This window comes from Priapulus caudatus, unplaced genomic scaffold, assembly GCF_000485595.1.
Source record: "Priapulus caudatus unplaced genomic scaffold, Priapulus_caudatus-5.0.1 Scaffold689, whole genome shotgun sequence".
Classification (NCBI taxonomy): Eukaryota; Metazoa; Priapulida; class Priapulimorpha; order Priapulimorphida; family Priapulidae; genus Priapulus; species Priapulus caudatus.
This window is the reverse complement of record NW_014577750.1, coordinates 120089-139387: the sequence shown is the minus strand read 5'-3', so window position 1 is coordinate 139387 and position 19299 is coordinate 120089. Positions and strand designations below refer to the sequence as shown.

The 19299-nt window shown below is 44.2% G+C and overlaps 1 protein-coding gene across 4 annotated transcripts in view; it reads right to left on the bottom strand.

Moving 5' to 3' along the window:
* The window catches only part of LOC106812810 (P protein-like), a gene marked incomplete at its 3' end in the record, with an annotated part of 27085 nt that overhangs the window by 5087 nt on the left and 2699 nt on the right, over window positions 1-19299 (bottom strand). For 2 of the 4 annotated variants that reach the window (XM_014816788.1, XM_014816790.1), the window contains 17 exon segments: window positions 627-732; window positions 1177-1228; window positions 1736-1886; window positions 2215-2350; window positions 2816-2954; window positions 3406-3530; window positions 3805-3927; window positions 4161-4232; window positions 4443-4599; window positions 4927-5039; window positions 5294-5439; window positions 5852-5924; window positions 6412-6562; window positions 7425-7633; window positions 9846-9901; window positions 10702-10789; window positions 11372-11514. In XM_014816788.1, the coding sequence (XP_014672274.1) occupies window positions 627-732; window positions 1177-1228; window positions 1736-1886; window positions 2215-2350; window positions 2816-2954; window positions 3406-3530; window positions 3805-3927; window positions 4161-4232; window positions 4443-4599; window positions 4927-5039; window positions 5294-5439; window positions 5852-5924; window positions 6412-6562; window positions 7425-7633; window positions 9846-9901; window positions 10702-10789; window positions 11372-11514 (2040 nt within the window). 4 annotated transcript variants of the gene reach the window in all.

The window sequence follows — 19299 nt, the reverse complement described above, 5'->3', positions numbered from 1 at the left end:
GGCACCACACACATGCAATCACTCACACATTCAACGACATAGACGATTTACGCCCATCACGCAGGGCTAAAGCCAGAGAAAATACCAGAGGGTGAAGTAGAACCATTCACCCAAACACCTTCCCTCACCAACACCAGGCACTACCCTTCATCAAAATACCTCCCCTCACCAACACCGGACACTAACCTTCACCCAACACCTCCCCCATCTACACCGGGCACTACCCTTCACCCAAACACCTCCCTCACCAACACCAGGCTCTACCCTTCACCCAAACACCTCCCTCACCAACCGCACCGCACTAATTTCACCCAAACACCTCCCCTCACAACACCGGACACTAACCTTCACCCAAACACCTTCCCTCACCAACACCAGGCTCTACCTTTCACCCAAACACTTCCCCTCACCAACACCAGGCACTACCCTTCACCCAAACACCTCCCCTCACCCTCACCGGACACTAACCTTCACCCAAACACCTCCCCTCACCCTCACCGGACACCAACCTTCACCCAACACCTCCCTCACCAACACCGGACACTAACCTTCACCCAAACACCTCGCTCACCCACACCAGACACCACCCCTCCCCCGTAGCCAGTTTCTCTACTGCAATTTCTCACCAAGGCTCAAATGAAGAGCTTCCAAAGGCTCGAGAAAGAACAGCAAGATCACGATGACCAGTACGCTGGATGTCTTGATGAGTAGGGACTTGTCCTTGACCTTGTACTGCAAAACACAACGCCGACAGTTCAGTCGCTGTTCAGCCTTGCATTCCCGAAGTAACATCAGTTCACTAAATTTACGTTGCATTAAGCTGGGTTTACACTACCAACTATATGTTGTCGAATTGGAGAATTGGACCAATTTCGCTAATATACAACCGACAATTGGCAGTGTAAACGCAAAGGTCGAGCGTGCAACTGGTCAATTGCAACTAGTTAGGAGATTAGAACATGTTCTATCTTCACCAACATGGTGTAATTGTTGTGGAATTCCGAAATTGGTCCAACTCGCCAATTTGACAACATACAGTCGGTAGTGTAAAGTGTAAACCCAGCTTTAGTTAAATGTGAGAAATACCAGGAAGCTTCACACACTGGTTACATAATTGCAGTAAAAACATGAAGCCTTAGCTGTAAGATAGTGGGCAAGAGAAATGTTTTGCAATACCTCCTGTTCCAAATGGTGCAGCTTGCTTTGGAAATCTTCTTCTATTCTTGTGCTGAAAATCGACACACAAAATGGTAACATTTTAAGCGTGAACAGTCATTCCATTTAAGGCGGGCTTATGTCGGGCTTGCGAGCCGACTCGACTGGAAGCAACTGGATTTCGAGCAACTGGAAGCGATCGCAGCGACTAGTTGCGTCCAGTTGCCCACTGTTCTATTCGAGCAACTAGTGGCGGCCAGTCGCAGGCAGTCGCCTCGCAGTCGACCGACCTAAGCACTGCAGTCGCAGTGAATTGCAGCCCGTTGCTTCCAGTCGAGTCGGCTCGCAAGCCCGACATAAGCCCACCTTTATGTCCGTGGAAAACATGTAAAAAATTGTGCGCTTCTTCTACACGCCTTCCTTCTACACGCCCTTCCTTCTACACGCCTTCCTTCTACACGTCCCTCCTTCTACACGCCCCTCCTTCTACACGCCTTCCTTCTACACGCCCCTCCTTCTACACACCCATCCTCCTACATGCCCCTCCTTCTACACGCTCATCCTTCTCTTGCAGCCATACCTCTTCTCCAGCTCCTCCTTCGTGATTGCGAGTCGATTCTCCAGGTCTTCCATCTTCCAGGAGAGTACGACGCGAATCCTCTCCGCCTCGCGCGTCCCGTACATTAGCGAGTTCCGTGTCCGCCGCCAGATGTCCTTCTCGTGCTTGATCTCTTAAATAATAAAAAAATAAACAAATAAAATAATATAAAATAATATATAATAATATAATTAAAATAAAAATAAAATTTTATACATATATATTTTTTTAAATCTCTGCAATGTGCACGAGGAGGGACGGTCACGCCACGGGTTACAAGACGACGACCATATGCTGGCATCGTCATGGCAACGGTTAGCAGTAGCAGTCGTCCAACGGTGTTCACCTCATAGTCGTACGTTCAGCGGTAAAACTAACAAGTTGGGCTCGCAAAGAAACAAGAGATGGCCGAGAGCAGACAAAATTAGCTCTTGTTAACCCTTTACGTCGTCATCCCGTACCTTGTACCTCCGGCGGGTCCTTAAACTGCAGATAACGCCGACGTCGGTACATGAATCGTAGGTGGCAGTAGGAGACAAGCGCAACTATCACGACGCCGATGGTCATGTGCAGCGTGAAAGTATTGAAGTTGATGCCCTACGACAGAATAACAGCATCAGTACAGCAGCTGGAAGTGTCGAGTGGGTCGGCGATATCGTAAACACGCGACTTGTCGTTTTTTTCCAAGAATGTGAAGTTAGAGCAGACAGGTGAAGCACAGAACAGAAATGTTCATCAAATTGTTGATGACATTTGACAATCAGAGACTCATGCTTATGCAACCATTTCCTGCAACATTTTCTCTCACTTCTTAAAGGATGCAATATAGCACGATGCAGAGAACAGAAATGGTGGCAACAGTTAGTCGAACGAAGTTAGCCATGCTTGTGGGAAACATTGGCCACGTTGCGTCTGTGTCACAGACCTAGCATCCAAAAACCGCCTAAGCAGCAACACTTCTACATGATCGGTGGGCCAAACAAGCCATTCTTCAAGACAAATTTTCATCCTTTTTCGACAATGGCGCAGAAGCTTTTCCTCCTCGCAGAAATGAATTTGTACCTTTCTTGAAAACTCCGAATTGGATACGATGATGACGTTTGGTGGATCGCCGATGGCCGTCGCACTGCCAGCGATGTTAGAGAAAATCACCTCAGCGATGAGAACGTGCTTTGGATCGAGATTGAGTGTCTCACACAACCTGCAACGTAGAAACACACCTAATCACACACACACGAACACACGAGTCGATATACAATGCCACATATGCCAGTAATTTTTTAATTACATGGAGAGAATATGGTGAGTGTGTCACACATGAGGTTATTGTGCCACACGTAGTGGTGAGGGTATCACACATTGTGGCGTCACCACATCGCCGTATGCGTCACGCACAACGGTGAGTCTGTCACATGTTTGCGTGTCGCATTTAGTGGCGAGTGTCATGTGTAGAGTGATGAGAGTGTCACACATAGTGGCGAGTGTGTCACACATTGTGGTGAGAGTGTCAGACATAGTGGTACGTGTGTCACACTTTGTGGTGTGCATGCCACATGCCGTGGTTAGAGTAGCACGTGTTGGTGAGGGTACCACACGTGCATGCTAGTGCGTGCGTGCGTATGTATGTTCTAGATGCTTCCGTCTCCACTCACCTGATAGTGACCGGCACGAGCAGCAGTATCGTCGTCACGTTGTCCATGAAGGCAGAGAACACTCCGGCAACCAGCAACAGTGTCGTGATGAGTGGCCACACCTGTCCCTTAGCTCTCTTGTACGCCTAAAAATGCCAAAAAAAAAACGTTTGACCATCACCAAGACGTAGTCTCATCGCTGTAGACCTTCAAACAACGTCAATCCGGATGGAACCGGCGTGGGTCGACTCGATTTTGTCACCGAGAAGATTTCGAAATTGCATATTGCAAATTACTGATAGATTATAATTGATATAAATTGCAATATTTTCGAAAACTAGCAAAAGTAGAATAACGTCTGCACAGGAGGCTTATAGCACAGAAATGCACGCATACATTCAGTGCTTGCAGGATTCCCACCTGAACAGCAACGTAGTCAAAGAACCCTGTCTCCATGAAGATTCCAACAATGACCATCATGCCAAACAGAAGTCCCAGTGTCTCGAAATCCAGCCACGTCATCACCATGTCGAGCGTTGGTCTCTGTGGACACGAACCACACTTGATAAACCGCGAGAATGAGCTTAAAGCTCAAAAATTATAGATATAGATAGTTAAGATATAAATATAATTATAGATATTTCATCATTTCAACATTGTGAAATGTGTCAGAATACCAGCACCAAAAACATTAGGCACTCCAATTAAAAAAAGAAAACAAAAAAATGGCCGACAGCAGCTCACTGGCAATGTTACTGTTAGATCATAGAACAAACCTCTCGAAGATATGCGAGAACTGCCATGGCCGCTAAAGCTCCCAGCATTGCCGCCACAGTCCTATGAACAAGCTAAAACAAATCCATTGTTAGGCAATTCATGCATGTGTGCAGCTATGATCCATTCCGGTGTGTCCATTATTTAGAGACAATCGCTATACACAGTCTGTACTAGACTGTATCAGGACAACACTGTGATAAATACGTATATCGATCTCTTAGTAATCTTAGAAATTATACAGATTCGGCAGCGGAATCCTCTTGCAATTATGTGGTGCTTACCTCAAAGATGATAAGGACGTACATCAAGACGAGTATTATGGCAGCGTAGACGACCTGACTATCAGGAGAACCTGCAACGTTGGCGTAGGACACAAGCAGGGTGGCAAGATAGTCGGACGTCGATTGTATCTTCAGCTGGTAGATGGCGACACTGTCACTGTAAGAGGTCACGGCAAGACCACGTTTGCTTACACGTACAGATTTTGTTACAAGCACAAGAGAGTTGCGCCCATCAGTGTTGCTATTAATTATATATGATTGTACCACTGCAGAATAGCAAATTACAAAACAAACTTGCGAATCAAAATCTTCACCCTAACATACACATTACTCGATTGTCTACGTAGTTCTGTGGTTAGAGTACGTGTCTAAAATTACATTCATACACTTTATTATTTATACATTATCTTTGGCAGTGTACTTCAAATGAGCTAGCTAAGAATGCTAACCACGTTATAGCATCACTTCGCACTATCACTCTCACCTGTCCTCTGTTATATTGATGTCAAAGAAGTGCTTTGCATCAGTCTGCAAGGACAGCGAACCGGCAATGTCCTCCTCATTTTTTAGTGCCAATGTCCAGAAGGAGCTTGCATTCTGAGAAGATTAAAAAAGAGATGATGTTACTGAACAATGCGATATCGATGACAGTGTTAAACATCACTAAATATAGTTTTATGATTGGTGTAAAGCACAATCACGTGACGGCATACACAAACCAATGGCTTGAACATAAACTTAGTATATATAAATAATATTAAACTAATATTTGCATACTAATATTACTTATATAACACATATATACATTACTCGAGACTATGGCTCATACAACGCGTAACGTATCATCGCACCTGCGTGGATCCATCCTTCATGAGACGAAGGACGTTCAAGGTGACAGTGTTGGCGAGAGAGTCGATGTCCTCAGCCTCGCTGACCATCGGTCCCTTCAGCTCCACCTGCAGGACGGAGGTCAGCGCGTCCCACGTCAGGTTAATACCTGCACGCGTCGTTAAGGAAACGCCACGAGGGTAGGGCGCGCACGAGTAACGACGCGGCATCTTTGATGCTACTTTGAATCGGCCGAACAGGGTCGAATAGCACCAAGGTTGCATAAGAATTTCGTCAAGATATCCAGAGAAAATGATATGCGTTACTGCCGTCACAGAGAGACATATGGTGTCACATAGAGCCATACATGTGCTTAGGTTAGACAATGAAAAGGGGGCGTGTTCCTATTGGCATCTACAATCTAGAATGGTGCAAGGGAGGGGTTGTATCATTGGGTTTTCTCCTCCCCCCTACCCCAAGAAAATTGCAAGCGTGGAAATATTTATCTGATGCACAATTGATGAACGTTCATTTTGCCATTTAAAATTCATCTGGTCAAGAACATAGTCAAAAGAGGATACTGGTGTCATAGTCCTTGGAAACAGCAAACTGAGACCAATGCATGTCTGACACGGGTGCCAGCGTGAAAAGTAACTGAAAAACACGGAAAAAAACTCGTTTTAATTATTTATTAAACAAAATAATTAAGTTTGAGTTATGCACAAGTACTCATCCACGCTATATATACATATAACACTCTATATAACCAAATAACCACTACTACTCCTACTACTTTATATGTATATATAGGTACATCATGTATATGTATTATATGATATACTTATCATCAGCCGACATACACCCGATGCAATCCCGATGCACTCCCTTTTTTTACTACTAATTTTTACGCATTCACTCACTACTTTTACGCACGCGTTTACTCCCGACATGTATGATTCGGCACCATGGTAAAAAATACACAGGAGCGATGAGCGATTCTCTCTTCAAACCTCCGAAATCGCTCCCGCGAGGCTTAAAATAGCTTCCTAAAATTTTTGACAAAAGCTATTTTTTAACACGGACTTTTGAAAAAGAGCTCCCGTGAAAAAGAAAGTATTTTTTTCCCCTGTTTGACACTCACGCAGACGAGCAGGACGGCCACTGAGAGAACGATCACTTTGATATTCACGAGGTACTCGTGCCACTTTTCCGGCAGCCGGCATGTGCAGCACGTCCAGAAGTCTGTCCATCCTCGCGCCCACACGTCGGACGCCTCACTGCTCCAGCTGTTGCTGTTGTATGGGGAGGTTGAGAGGGGATGTTAAACCACGGACTGTGGGGGAGACCATGGTACTGTGCACTACTGCAGGGTGCAAAATTAACACGAGTCTGGAGTCAAATACTCCCAGATTTACTGTCGGACTCCCTGATTTGACATATGTGGGAGTCCGTGTAATTCCCTAAAAATTCTGCTATACTAACTAGTTCGTTCCAGAGCACGGCCTCGCGGAATTACCATAATTTTTCAGCAAATCTTTAATTTTGAACTTCAGACTACAGACTCCCTCTGTTGAGGGTTCATTGGACTCCCTTGTTCAAAAGTTAATTTCTACCCCTGCTACTGCGTTACCTTGAGTGAGGGTTAAGACAGATATTTGTAAGGTGCGTTAAACTGTGGACTGTGGGGGGAGAGATCGTGGTACTACTTAGCATTACTGTGTTACACTGAGTGAGCTCTAAGATAGATGGTTGTAAGGTACATTAATCCACAGACTGCAGTGCATATCTCTGGTGGGACATAGATTATGGGTAGAGGTTCGTAAGGAATATTAAAGTGTAGAATGGTATATTCCATGATTTCATGGTCGATTGTGGTAGAGTCACATATCGTTACGCGCTGCCATACAGAGATTGGTAAAGTACAATTCACTACGGGCTGCGATACAGAAATTGGTAAGGTATGTTTTACTATAGGTTGTGATACAAAGATTGGCAATATATATTTCACTAGGAGCTGTGCTACATAGCTTCGTAAGATAAATTTTACGATGGGCTGTGAGATACACAAGCTGGTAACATACATAACGACGTGCAGTGTGGTAGTGAGTAGAAGTCATTATAGAGGTCATCGTTCAGTCGTGAACATGTTCTCACCTTCTCTCTGTCTTCATGCCACCCAGCAAGGGTGTCTTTTCGCTGGGCGCAGATAGAAGAGTCTCATCTTGCTTGCTCTCACTCTCCACTCTCTGCCTGTGCGACTCTTTAATGTAGAAAATGGTGTCCTGTCGATCAATTACTGGGACACTGAGAGAGCTGGGGGCTTCGTCCAGTGCGTTGTCTACTATACCCACACGTCTCTCCGCCTATCAAAAGAAAACGGATAGCGACTTATTCGTGGCTCTTATACACATGGATGCATGTTTATCTGATACATTGCACAGCTTGTGCACCTGACACGTTACATGGCACATCCATCTTATACTTGCATATAAGTTGCTGATGTTATAATATATAGTAATGCTTATACGTTGTAAATTACATGACATACATGCACCATACACACAAGATATAGCAGACTGTCTAGACTGTTTAATCACTTACCTACACTACTACTTATTTTACACTTAGCATAAGATGAACACATGATATTTGGCATTAAGTCACATAGGTTCTGTTCGCTAACCATATATCGTAACATTTTCATCTTACAACATACCGGATGTACTTAACGTATGTCAAAACCAAATAGCATAACATCTGTATTTTATATATATGTTACCTACACTATAACAGATAAGGTCTATGTCTCCCTGACCTCTGTTTGATCTGGCTCGTTCAGATCTTTCTGACTAACCCTAACCCTCGGTAACTATCTGATATGGTTAGGGTTAGGGTTAGGGTTAGGGTTAGTCAGAAAGATCTGAACAAGCCAGTTCAAACAGAGGTCAGGGAGACATAGACCCTACAGGCTACACTATGCATATACATATGTTAGATCATCACATTATGAGCTTAGTCTGTAATTAAAGCAAGAATTTCACACTATATGGGCACATCATAATTATTGAATGACAGTAAACCAGGCCATCCATGAGACCCACATATATAGACACAATTCTGCACTATTACCCTCCTCCTGAACTTATTATAACAGGAATAGGAACACACGTAGGTTGCATTACATTCTAAATTGCAATATAGCTTGTTTACGTGGGTGTCTATGTTACATCATGAACCTAGGCTATGTACATCGACATGTATTCAATATACATAGTTTATATACATATACATTTGTTTAATGCGGGACACGGTCATTAATATACGAATTTAATTAACACAGATACGAACGCCCACATGCTAATATAGTCACAGGCTGTACTATATCAGGCAAGCTATAAATTAACACGAACCATTGCCCTTGCAGGTTTGCTGAAGTCTGAGTCCTGTACAGAGAGCTAGACACACTCACTCATCATGCAAAAGTTGCTCGTAGGACTGATGCTCGTTTCTTTGGTATGTACCCAACACATCTATTTAAATATTAGGACTTGACTATAAAGAGCATGCCAGAAAGGCTGAAGTCGAGTTTGAGTTTACATAGTAGCAAGGATAAGACACATATATATGCACACATAGATAATGATAGGTTAAAGTTACCATTTATCACAGCCACAGTTTAAACTGAAAAGGCCTTTCATAGCAATAAGCTGCACCCGTTTTTTTAACCTAGCTTTAGTAATCTGTCCAAGACAGAGAGCGAGAGAGAGAGAGAGAGAGAGAGGAGGGGAGCTTTAGCCATTGCGATTATCATCATATAAGGAGAGATTCTATTTTTCAGCTGTGTGTTGTGATGGAGGAGACAGAAGGCAGAATGATTAACCACAGGACAAGAACTCGAGTGAACAGAAAGCTGCGCATGAAGACGGACAGGAGAAAGAACGTCAGGAAGAACACTATGCGCGGCAAACGTGACGTCGATTCCTCGTTCGTCAACATAAACGATGACACAGAGTGGTAGCTACGTCACGACACGCCGAAAACACGTAGAGTTGGTGACACTATAGAGCGGCGCTTTTCCGGCGACGACGCAAATCTCATCGCTTAGATGTCGCCAGTTAATCGTAACATTACCATGTTTTCCTGTCATTTATTTACTCGTCATCTTAGATTTGTTATAATAGTAACTGCCTGTAGATAAAGCACATTATCAACGTATTAAAATGTGTGTAGGTCACACTATGTGGAGTTTAACCAAAAATATTATGCCTAATATGTATAAAATAAAAAGCATCAAACCGGTATTAATGTTCTTGTCTACTAATTCATCATGCTTCTTTTATGTACAATTAATTCTATACCTCAGTTGCTTGCATCCAAATTTAAAGTATTCCATACGTTTCATGTCTTACACGCATGTTATCTGTGGTGTGGTTAGCATGGTCATAAATACGATTCTAGCTTTGGATAGTACAATTGCTAACCACAATAATAGATTATCATAAAATTTCTTTATCACTGGGAGACGATGACGAAACGTACAACCAACCCTCTCCCTATATCCTCGTGGATTCTTACCTTTTTGGTATCTCCCGACTCATCATCACCCATGAGGTCACCAGTACTGCCATAATCTGTAAACATTTTATTAGCTGTGTAAGTGTCTTATATAATATCATACACAAAATTATCATAAGCATCAACTCTATGAATGCATACGTGCAAGCTCCAGCATGGTCCTCCGTACATAGCCAATATGATGAACACGTGTTAAGTGTAACATGGATATTTTCAGGTAACACAGTCAAGCACAAACTAACTTGATCTTTGCGTTCTACTTCTAATCTAATACAGTTAAATTCACTGCGTGCTGCCGTAACTGCATTTCACCAAAATCTATAGAATAAACAGAAGATTTAGGACTTGAATTGCTGACCTCGAATATTCCGTCGTAGAATACCTTTTAATGATGGCCTATAAGCTAATTATAATCGACTTAAATATATAAGAAATATATTCCCAATGAATGATACGTGCAATACTTATGCAGGTAGACACATACTAGTGCTATACAAGAGTAAATATAAGCGCGAATAACCAGTAGCGCAGGCTACCACTCTGTTTCTTACACTCCTCTTCTCAAATTAAACCTTTACGTTGCAAATGGATGATCATTCGTAACTCACAGGGCAACTGTTACTCCTACCGCCATCACAAACACATCTATACAATCTAACATCTATACAATAGCACATATAATTATATATACCCTGTAGAACATTAAACAAATACTATATCTCTTACATGGCTAATAGTAAATATATACATAAGTGTGTACATACCGCTGCCTTTCCTACTCTTAATTAGTCCGTCACTGTCACAGAGAAAACCGCTGATACACGCACGCTTCTAATAACTACGTTACGGTACGCACCTGTCATTTTTATGGCCGGCAGGTCCTTACGCTTCCCAATACTCGACCGATTCCCGCTCGTGAAACTTGTTTCCGGGTCATCCGCCACCTTGACGCGTAGAAGGAGAAGACCATGAACAAACACCGCATTAGGGAGCCTGTTTGTATTAGGTCAGTTCGGTTTTTTGAAGCAGCAAACTGCACGCGAACATATCCGGTTTTTCCGCGGCGATGTTTACTATGGATAAGAGCGGCAGCGGTGCCAAGAAAAATAAAGCGCACGCACGACTACGTACTTCCAAGAGCCAATTACACATCGCCCTATACAGTCTGCTTACAGTAACCGTACAACGCCAAACGCTTTCCCTTGTAGTGCTATAACATTGTTATGGCATTTAAGCACTACGTATATTGTTACATTGTAATTATCACAGTATGATAAGCATCGCTGCTACGCTATCACCGTGCCTAATCACCATTACCCTCATTAAAAACACTCTTCATAATGAAGTCACGATGAACTCTTTCATTTATACTTTATAGCATATTCATCGCCACGGTAACACCACCGATGCTACGGCTTCTCGAATGGCGACGAGCATCATCAGCATGATGCAGGCAGTGACCTCTGCTTGGACTCATACCGCAAGCTACCCATATGACACGTGCAAGCTACACACGCGCGTGATACCTGCGGGTCCTTCACGGCAGCATACAAACTCGACTCGGGCTCTGCTCCGCGACGAGCGTCCGTCGTCACGGCAACGACATCCTCGCTGGCTTCGGGGAGCTCTTCGTCGGAGCGGTCCATCGCGAGGAACGCGTCGCCGGAGGCTGCAAAAACAACAACGTAGTGCGTGGACAGCTCACCCTCGGCAGTATGATGTTGTTTTCCATGTCCAGTAGTTTGTACGTCTCGTAAGCGTAAGTCGAACTCATGCCAGCCGCGTCGTTTGCTCCGCCGGGGACGGAAATATGTTCCGATGTTCGACCACCACACCGCGTTCCGCTCTCGCAACGATCGGAACGTGGCACGCACGATCAATGCTCCGCTATCCGTTATTCACTTCCTGAGCGATCCTCGATCGGAAATCGCCATTATTTACGCTGTCGGATGCGAGAGGCCCGGAAATGGAATCAAAACGCGGGGGAAAGTCGAGCGTTCGATGGCACAGCACGCACGCGTGTAATCGCGATCGGTCCGACTGCATCCATCGCGATACTCCACTGCCTCTCTCTGCTGCCTCTCTCTATGCTGTCTCTCTCTGCTGCCTCTCTCTCTGCTGTCTCTCTCTCTCTCTGCTGTCTCTCTCTCTCTCTCTCTACTGCCTCTCTCTCTCTCTCTACTGCCTCTCTCTCTCTCTACTGCCCCTCTCTCTCTCTGCTGCTTCTCTCTCTGCTGTCTCTCTCTCTCTATGCGTCTCTCTCTCTCTGCTGCCTCTCTATGCGTCTCTCTCTCTCTGCTGCCTCTCTATGCGTCTCTATCTCTCTACTGCCTCTCTCTCTCTCTGCTGCCTCTCTCTCTCTACTGCCTCTCTCTCTCTGCTGCCTCTCTCTCTCTACTGCCCCTCTCTCTCTGCTTTCCTGCTTTCTCTCTCTGCTGTCTCTCTCTCTCGATGCGTCTCTCTCTCTCTGCTCCTCTCTATGGCGTCTCTCTCTCTCTGGCCTTGCCTCTCTATGCGTCCTCTATCTCTTTACTGGCCTTCGTTCTCTCTGCTGCCTCTCTGTCTCTCTACTGCCTCTCTCTCTCTTGCTGCCTTCTCTCTCTCTCTATGCCCCTCTCTCTCTGCTGCCTCTCTCTCTGCTGTCTCTCTCTCTGCTGTCTCTCTCTCTCTACTGCCTCTCTCTCTCTGCTGCCTCTCTATGCGTCTCTCTCTCTACTGCCTCTCTCTCTCTCTCTCTACTGCCTCTCTCTCTCTCTCTCCTCTTCTACTGCCTCTCTCTCTCTCTCTACTTGCCCTCATCTCTCCTACTGCCCTGCTCTCTCTGCTGCTTCTCTCTCTGACTGTCTCTCTCTCTCTTGCGTCTCTCTCTCTCTGCTGCCTCTCATGCGTCTTCTCTCTCTCTGCTGCCTCTCTATGCGGGTCTCTATCTCTCTACTTGCTCTCTCTCTCTCTGACCCTGCCTCTCTCTCTCTACTGCTCTCTCTCATCTGCCTGCCTCTCTTCGTCTCTACGTTGCCCCTCTCTCCTCTGCCTGCCTTCTTCTCATCTGCTGTCTCTCTCTCTGCTGCCTCTCTATGCGTCTCTCTCTCTCTGCTGCCTCTCTATGCGTCTCTATCTCTCTACTGCCTCTCTCTCTCTCTGCTGCCTCTCTCTCTCTCTACTGCCTCTCTCTCTCTCTCTGCTGCCGACGAGACCACGAGGCCGGACGCGATCGACGCGGCATGCGGCCTTGAGCGAAACGCGGGACACGCGCGTGTTTGTTTTTACGATCACCGTGCCGACGTGACGGGACCTCCTGCGTCTGCAGATGACTGCAGTCGATGCGCGTACGTCTCGGACTCGATGCGCGCTTTCTTTCGGCGAGACGGACGAAGAACGCGTCTCTACGCGCCTTTGTATTGCTATCGGGGTGAAAAGAGTCTCAGAATCGAGGCTCGTCTTTAATCCTTCCGGCACGTAGGCGATATTCGCAACTCGCGCGATTTCGCTACGACTCAGAAGTGAAGTTGAGACCTTGCAGACGGAATTCTAGGCCACCAGACGTAGAATTTAAAATTGATACTCAAGACAAAGGCTTCACACAATTAATCGAGCCCAGCCGACGGGAGCGATTTTTTCAACACACACGTCGGAGCGCGTGACATCAAATTACAAGTGTGCAAGCACGCATCTCGTTAACGTGCCCAGGTAAAAACAGGTGCGAATTCTAGGTCGCGTGCTGCGGTGCAATCAGCGGTAAGAAACGATACTGCAGGGGAATGACTAGCGACCAGTCTCTCCAACCAGACACTCTAACAAGGTGCTATATCAATCACATCAACTGTGTGAATGAAATCAGGAAGAGTTTGGATTACTTCTTCGGCAAATAGAAGGCACTTCAAGTGTGTCACTTCCCGGCTCGACACAGAAAACAATGATCTTACACACGCACACACACACATACATATGTGCGCAGTACGTGTATATATATATATGATATATGATGATATATATAAGACACAGCTGACACTGTTGTGCCTCTTTCTCGCCCTATAAGGCACTGATGTTTGTTCAGACAACACACGCTGACAATAGTATCCTTACACTGCACATGAGATGGCTTTCATGCTACTGATCACGACCTAGACTCACATATAGCCATTTAGGGCCGAATCTGTACATCCACGCAAGAGGGAGCAGATAGTTGCAAGCGATGACCAAAGATCGTGATTGCATTAGGAAATTCTCGCGTAGGGGAGGAGGGGGCATTTGTCTTTCCTAATCAGGCCAGAACAAAATATGTGTGGTTACCGTTACATGCCAAAAAAAAAAAGGGTAGGTAGGTAGGGAAAACATTTTATTTTCTTGAAATATTTTATTTACGAACCATGTCCGAAGGATGTGCGTTGTGCCTTTTGAAGCAGGAACTGTCCAATTCATATTTTTTTTTTATTTTTTTATTTTTTTGACTTTAAAGAAAATTGACAATAAAATGTTTAGGGTCGCTGGGAATAAATAGGGGCGGTAAGGGAAACCATAACCACACCTATATTTTGTTTTGGCCGCGACATTGCATGTGAGATGAGGGGGGGGGGAGAGGGAGGATTCATGAGTTACTGCAGCTATGGTGTACCTACCAGTTCCAACACTCAGTTACACACACACACTCGCACACAGGCACACTGACACGCGCACGCACACTTGCACACACACGCACGCACGCACGCACGCACGTCTACATGCTCACATGCACTTGCTCACTCACACAAGCAGACTTTAATATTTTATCAATAAACTTAACTGCATATAAACATCACTGACAAAACAAACGTCGCTATACTAACAGTTGCATTTAATATCAAAAACAAGCATCGACGAAATAACAGCAGTACATGCGTGATTATCACATGGCAGACCGGTTCCGAGAATTTACACGTACGAATTCGTAATGATTATTTAACGGGAAAAAAAACTGCTATTATGCTATTATGCTTACTCTGCCAGCTCCACTGATGTACGGCCAATGAGAACAACTTACAAAAACTTTTAAATGTGTGTATACCCTGAATATTTTTGGCAAACAAAACAAACCATACAGGAGCCAAACGTGTCTTGGTCTTTCTCAGCAGTTGGCGTATGTAATTCGTAGCCCCTACGATATTCTAATCGTATATATAAGTTCCACAGGGAAGAATCCCCCCCCCCATCCCGAATCGCATGCTGGTATGAACGATGTGGGTCATACCAAATATATTCACCATACAGGCAAGCAAAACATAGCCTCAAAACGAACTTTAGAAACGCTTTGGCCATTGCACACTTAGATCGATGCTTTCTAATAGGACTTGCCTATCATGGCCAGCGTGAGAAAATGTTATTTTAACCCTCGCCTGGGAGTGCATATCCCTCTAAAATACATAAAACCCAAAATGCATACAATCAGGCAGTGAGTGTGTGTGTGTGTGTGTGTGTGTGTGTGCGTAGGTGCGTGCGTGCGTGCGTGCGTATGTGTGTGTGTGCATGCGTACATGAGTGCGTGTCTGTGTGTGTGTGTGTGTGCATGTGTGCGTCTGTGTGTGTGCATGCATGCGTGAATGTGTCTGCATGTTGCACGTGCGTGCATGCTTGCGTGTGTGCATGCAGACGTGCATGCATGTGTGAGTGTATGTCTGTATTGCTCCTACACTCATGCTCATGCTCATGCATGAACTTAAACAATGGCTTAGTTCCTTGAGCAGTGTAATTTGAATAATATGTTAATACTTTACTTGCAGCTAACATGAACATGTACTATAGACATATTAACATTGTCAGTACAAACTCCAAATAATATCTTACACAATTATAGAAACCTTACACGGTTTTTATGGTCCATTTATCAGCATCAGTACAAGCTCAAGGTTGACGTTATGCAAATACAGCTCATCACGCGATCGTATTCAAGTGACACATTTCTCGCTTCCAGAGACAATGAGCGATTTCACTAATTAAAAATATCGTTTCCGTGAACAAATGTAATCATTTTGAACAATAGAAGAAACTGATCATGAAACATACCATGCAACCAGTAGTCATGTATTTGATGAACAAATGCAAAGTATTATGCAATGATGCAAACAACCCATATGAATGGAGTCTATAACCATTTATCTGGCATCTAAAAATTATTTGTGTGAAACACCAAATTAAAGCAATTTCGTCACTGATTCACAATATAAGTGGCATATCAGGTATAACTCAACACATAAATGTGTTTTTTATACATAAATTAATATTACCACATTTGTTGGAATAACACAGTTAACACGTCATGACGTGTTACGGTGCACTGTGCACTAACTATCAAAAGATAGACATGTATACGTTCGTTTAAACGTGGCTTAATTGTTACTGAGTAGGAAAAGGAGTATTTTCGGAATGTAGGATTTGATTATTTTTATTACCTGGGAACCAGGATATGCGAGATTCATTTTTTTGTGTTTATGGAATAGAAATGGAAATCGTGATTTTATTTTTATGGGAACTGTCAAATTACATATTTTACCTAGGGGAATGAACTGCCTTCCCTCTCCAGCAAGATTATATCGTAATGGAGTGTTTGAACGTAAAACTATTATACAATAGGAAGTACATATACATTTGGATTTTTGGCAGAGGGCCCATACTCATGTCAATGTCATGACTCATGACTCAGAGTCGATAGTTTTGATACTGTCACTCATCGGTGGTAAATACAATTAATGTTTTACTTACTAATTACTATCATTTCATTATTAGAACGGCTCAAGTTCTTGCAATCCTAGAGTTCACTGTGTGAAATCTAGCGCCGACTTATAGATACACTAGCTCTACCCCTGGGCCCTATACTACGTGCTAGATACAATAATGTAACCCAACAAGAGTACAGAGTAAACCACCCTACTCTTGTTGGGTCACATTATTGTATCTATACCCCTACAAGCCCAGTACAGACCCTGTAGTAACACCCGGCATCTAGGCACGGGTAGAGCTGGTGCACTGTACTGTAGCTCATAGGGTCTATGTCCCCCAGGGTACTGCCAAAACGTACCCTGGGTACGATCCGGTATACCGGAACGTAACCTGGTAACTATCTAGCTGATATGGTTAGGGTTAGGGTTAGGGTTAGGGCAGCCCTCGACACTTATTTTCATATCTGGTTGTCCTGCCGGGCAACAAGAAGCAATTTTTACTTGTCCGAATTTTACTTGCATACTTGCAAGGTCCATTTTTGGGTCAGTGCATATATCGTATTACAGTATATACGTGGAAATTCATAATGAAATTCACACGACGTTTGTTTTGTTGCATCATCAAATAAGAAGGCACACAAAGTGAGTAATACTACACAGAAATATGGGTTATTTGATCAATATAGGTGAGGGGTGGAGTCAGGTAAATTCAGGTTAACTAAACAGACGTGATATGTAGGAATGCAACAAGCTGTATTACGTGTAGCAAACTTGGCAGCTAACATCACCAGAGATCATCATCATCATCATCATCATCATCATCATCATCAGCGTCATGGAACTGGGGGCGTCTTGACCGCTGAGCCCTGGTCCACCAAAGATCCATAGCTTTTCCAGCATCATAGGCATCCAAAGTAGGACCTTCCATGGACACCCCTAACAGACGCGTCATCGTTTCGGTTGTGAAGCTGGCTCTCCAATCGGACTTAATTCTCTTCACAGCTAAAAACCCCCTTTCACACACAGCTGTCGAGACAGGAATAGTGAGTATAATTTCCACGAGATGGAGCAGATTGCTGCACATTTCACCCAATGGGAAGATCACTGAGATGGATGGCAGAACTCTCGGATTGTTAGCCATCAGGACTTCTTCCCAAGTGAGCTTTCACTTGTGTCCATTCGTTTGCTGTTGCAGCAATATCGCACTGATGCTTAGTGCGCACAGTGGAAAAGTGCCTGGTCAGTGCTGCCACTTGTTCATTACTGTTAAGTTTGTTGTCGAATAGGAAAAGTTGATCGATTGAATAAATCACTTGTTGCAAAGGTACCCGGATGTTGACCTTTATAAAGCCTTTTAGGCAGGCTCGGCGATGTCTGTTTCTTTGTTGTGCGTAGAATTTAGTGGCAAACGCCCGTTTGTCAGGTTATACCTATAATGCGGTTGCAACACGGTTATCGTGCCTGTGGTCTGAACAGACAAGGAAGAATGTAGGTTTTGTTGTTTGTGAGCGACATCAAGAAGGCACGGAGTTTTAACGAAGCGAGGCGAAGCGAGGCGAAGCAAGCCACGAGAATAAAGACGCTTCTGTAAAATGACTAAAAAACCTGAGTCTTTGAGTTGATGATATCACACGTTCTCACAAGCAGCAACAATTACCATACACGACAAGCTCCTGTCTGTCACGTGGCCAGTCTTTACAATCAAATACCCGAGCTTGGCTGAGGATAGGGTCTTGATTCTGTAACCTACCATTCATGCTCTCCATGACTGCATCGATGGTGTTGTCGAAGTTGTAGGCATGTGGCTGGTAGTGAAGCAGCATCAGCTGCCTGTCTTTCTGCCACTATCTCTGCCGCTCTACACATAAGGTGCCTGCTGTTTGAGAAGTGTGCCTGGATGGAGTCAAACCTATATCTCTTGCACCCCTCTACAAACGCTGTTGCACCTGCTTTACTCTTCCACTTTTCACAAGTGCCATAAATGAGACCTAGTTGGGTAGACCAAGTAGACAGTAGTTAAAAATAAAACCCATTAATTTTTTCATCTTAATTTAAGTAAATATGATTTTATGGATAACATTAAATAAATAAAAACTTTATTAAACCGAACTTAATTGATAAAGTAAAAGGGATTTAAAGTAGCAGTTGAGTTTCAAATCATTCTTTCATTTTTAAATTTGTTTGGCATTTTTATTACATGATTAAAAGAAATGGGTATATCTACATATTTATTTTTCAAGGCGACAGTCAACATTAATAAAGATAGTGCTCAGCAATTTCTCCCCTCTCCTACTGCCCCTTCCCAATCGAATGATAGTCACTTTAAAGTAAGTTTAATTTATTACCATTTTCCGTGTCACGCAGACCGGGAAATGTATTTGCCCAGCTTGGCACCCATCCTCGCTTCCTCTTTTTCTCATACTCTTTCTTGCTTGCGGCAGCATCAGTCGTTTTCCGCTTAGGTACTTTGAAAAACTTGGCTAACTCTGTCTGCTTAGACATTTTCACCGAGAATGACATTCGCGATGAAATGACAGGAATCTGACACGCTGTGCGGCCGGCACGCTCATTGGGTGTCATTCCCGATTGTAGTTTTCTTTCCACAATTCCAGGAAAGAGTTTTCCTTCCCCCCTCACATCCTGCCAGCGGTGCCCACCCCCTACATATTCAGTAATAAACTTGCCCACGTAACTGAGACAATCAGTGCATTCGCCCCCCCCCCCCTACATCAATCAATGCCGCCACAGCTAGGAACGTGTACGCA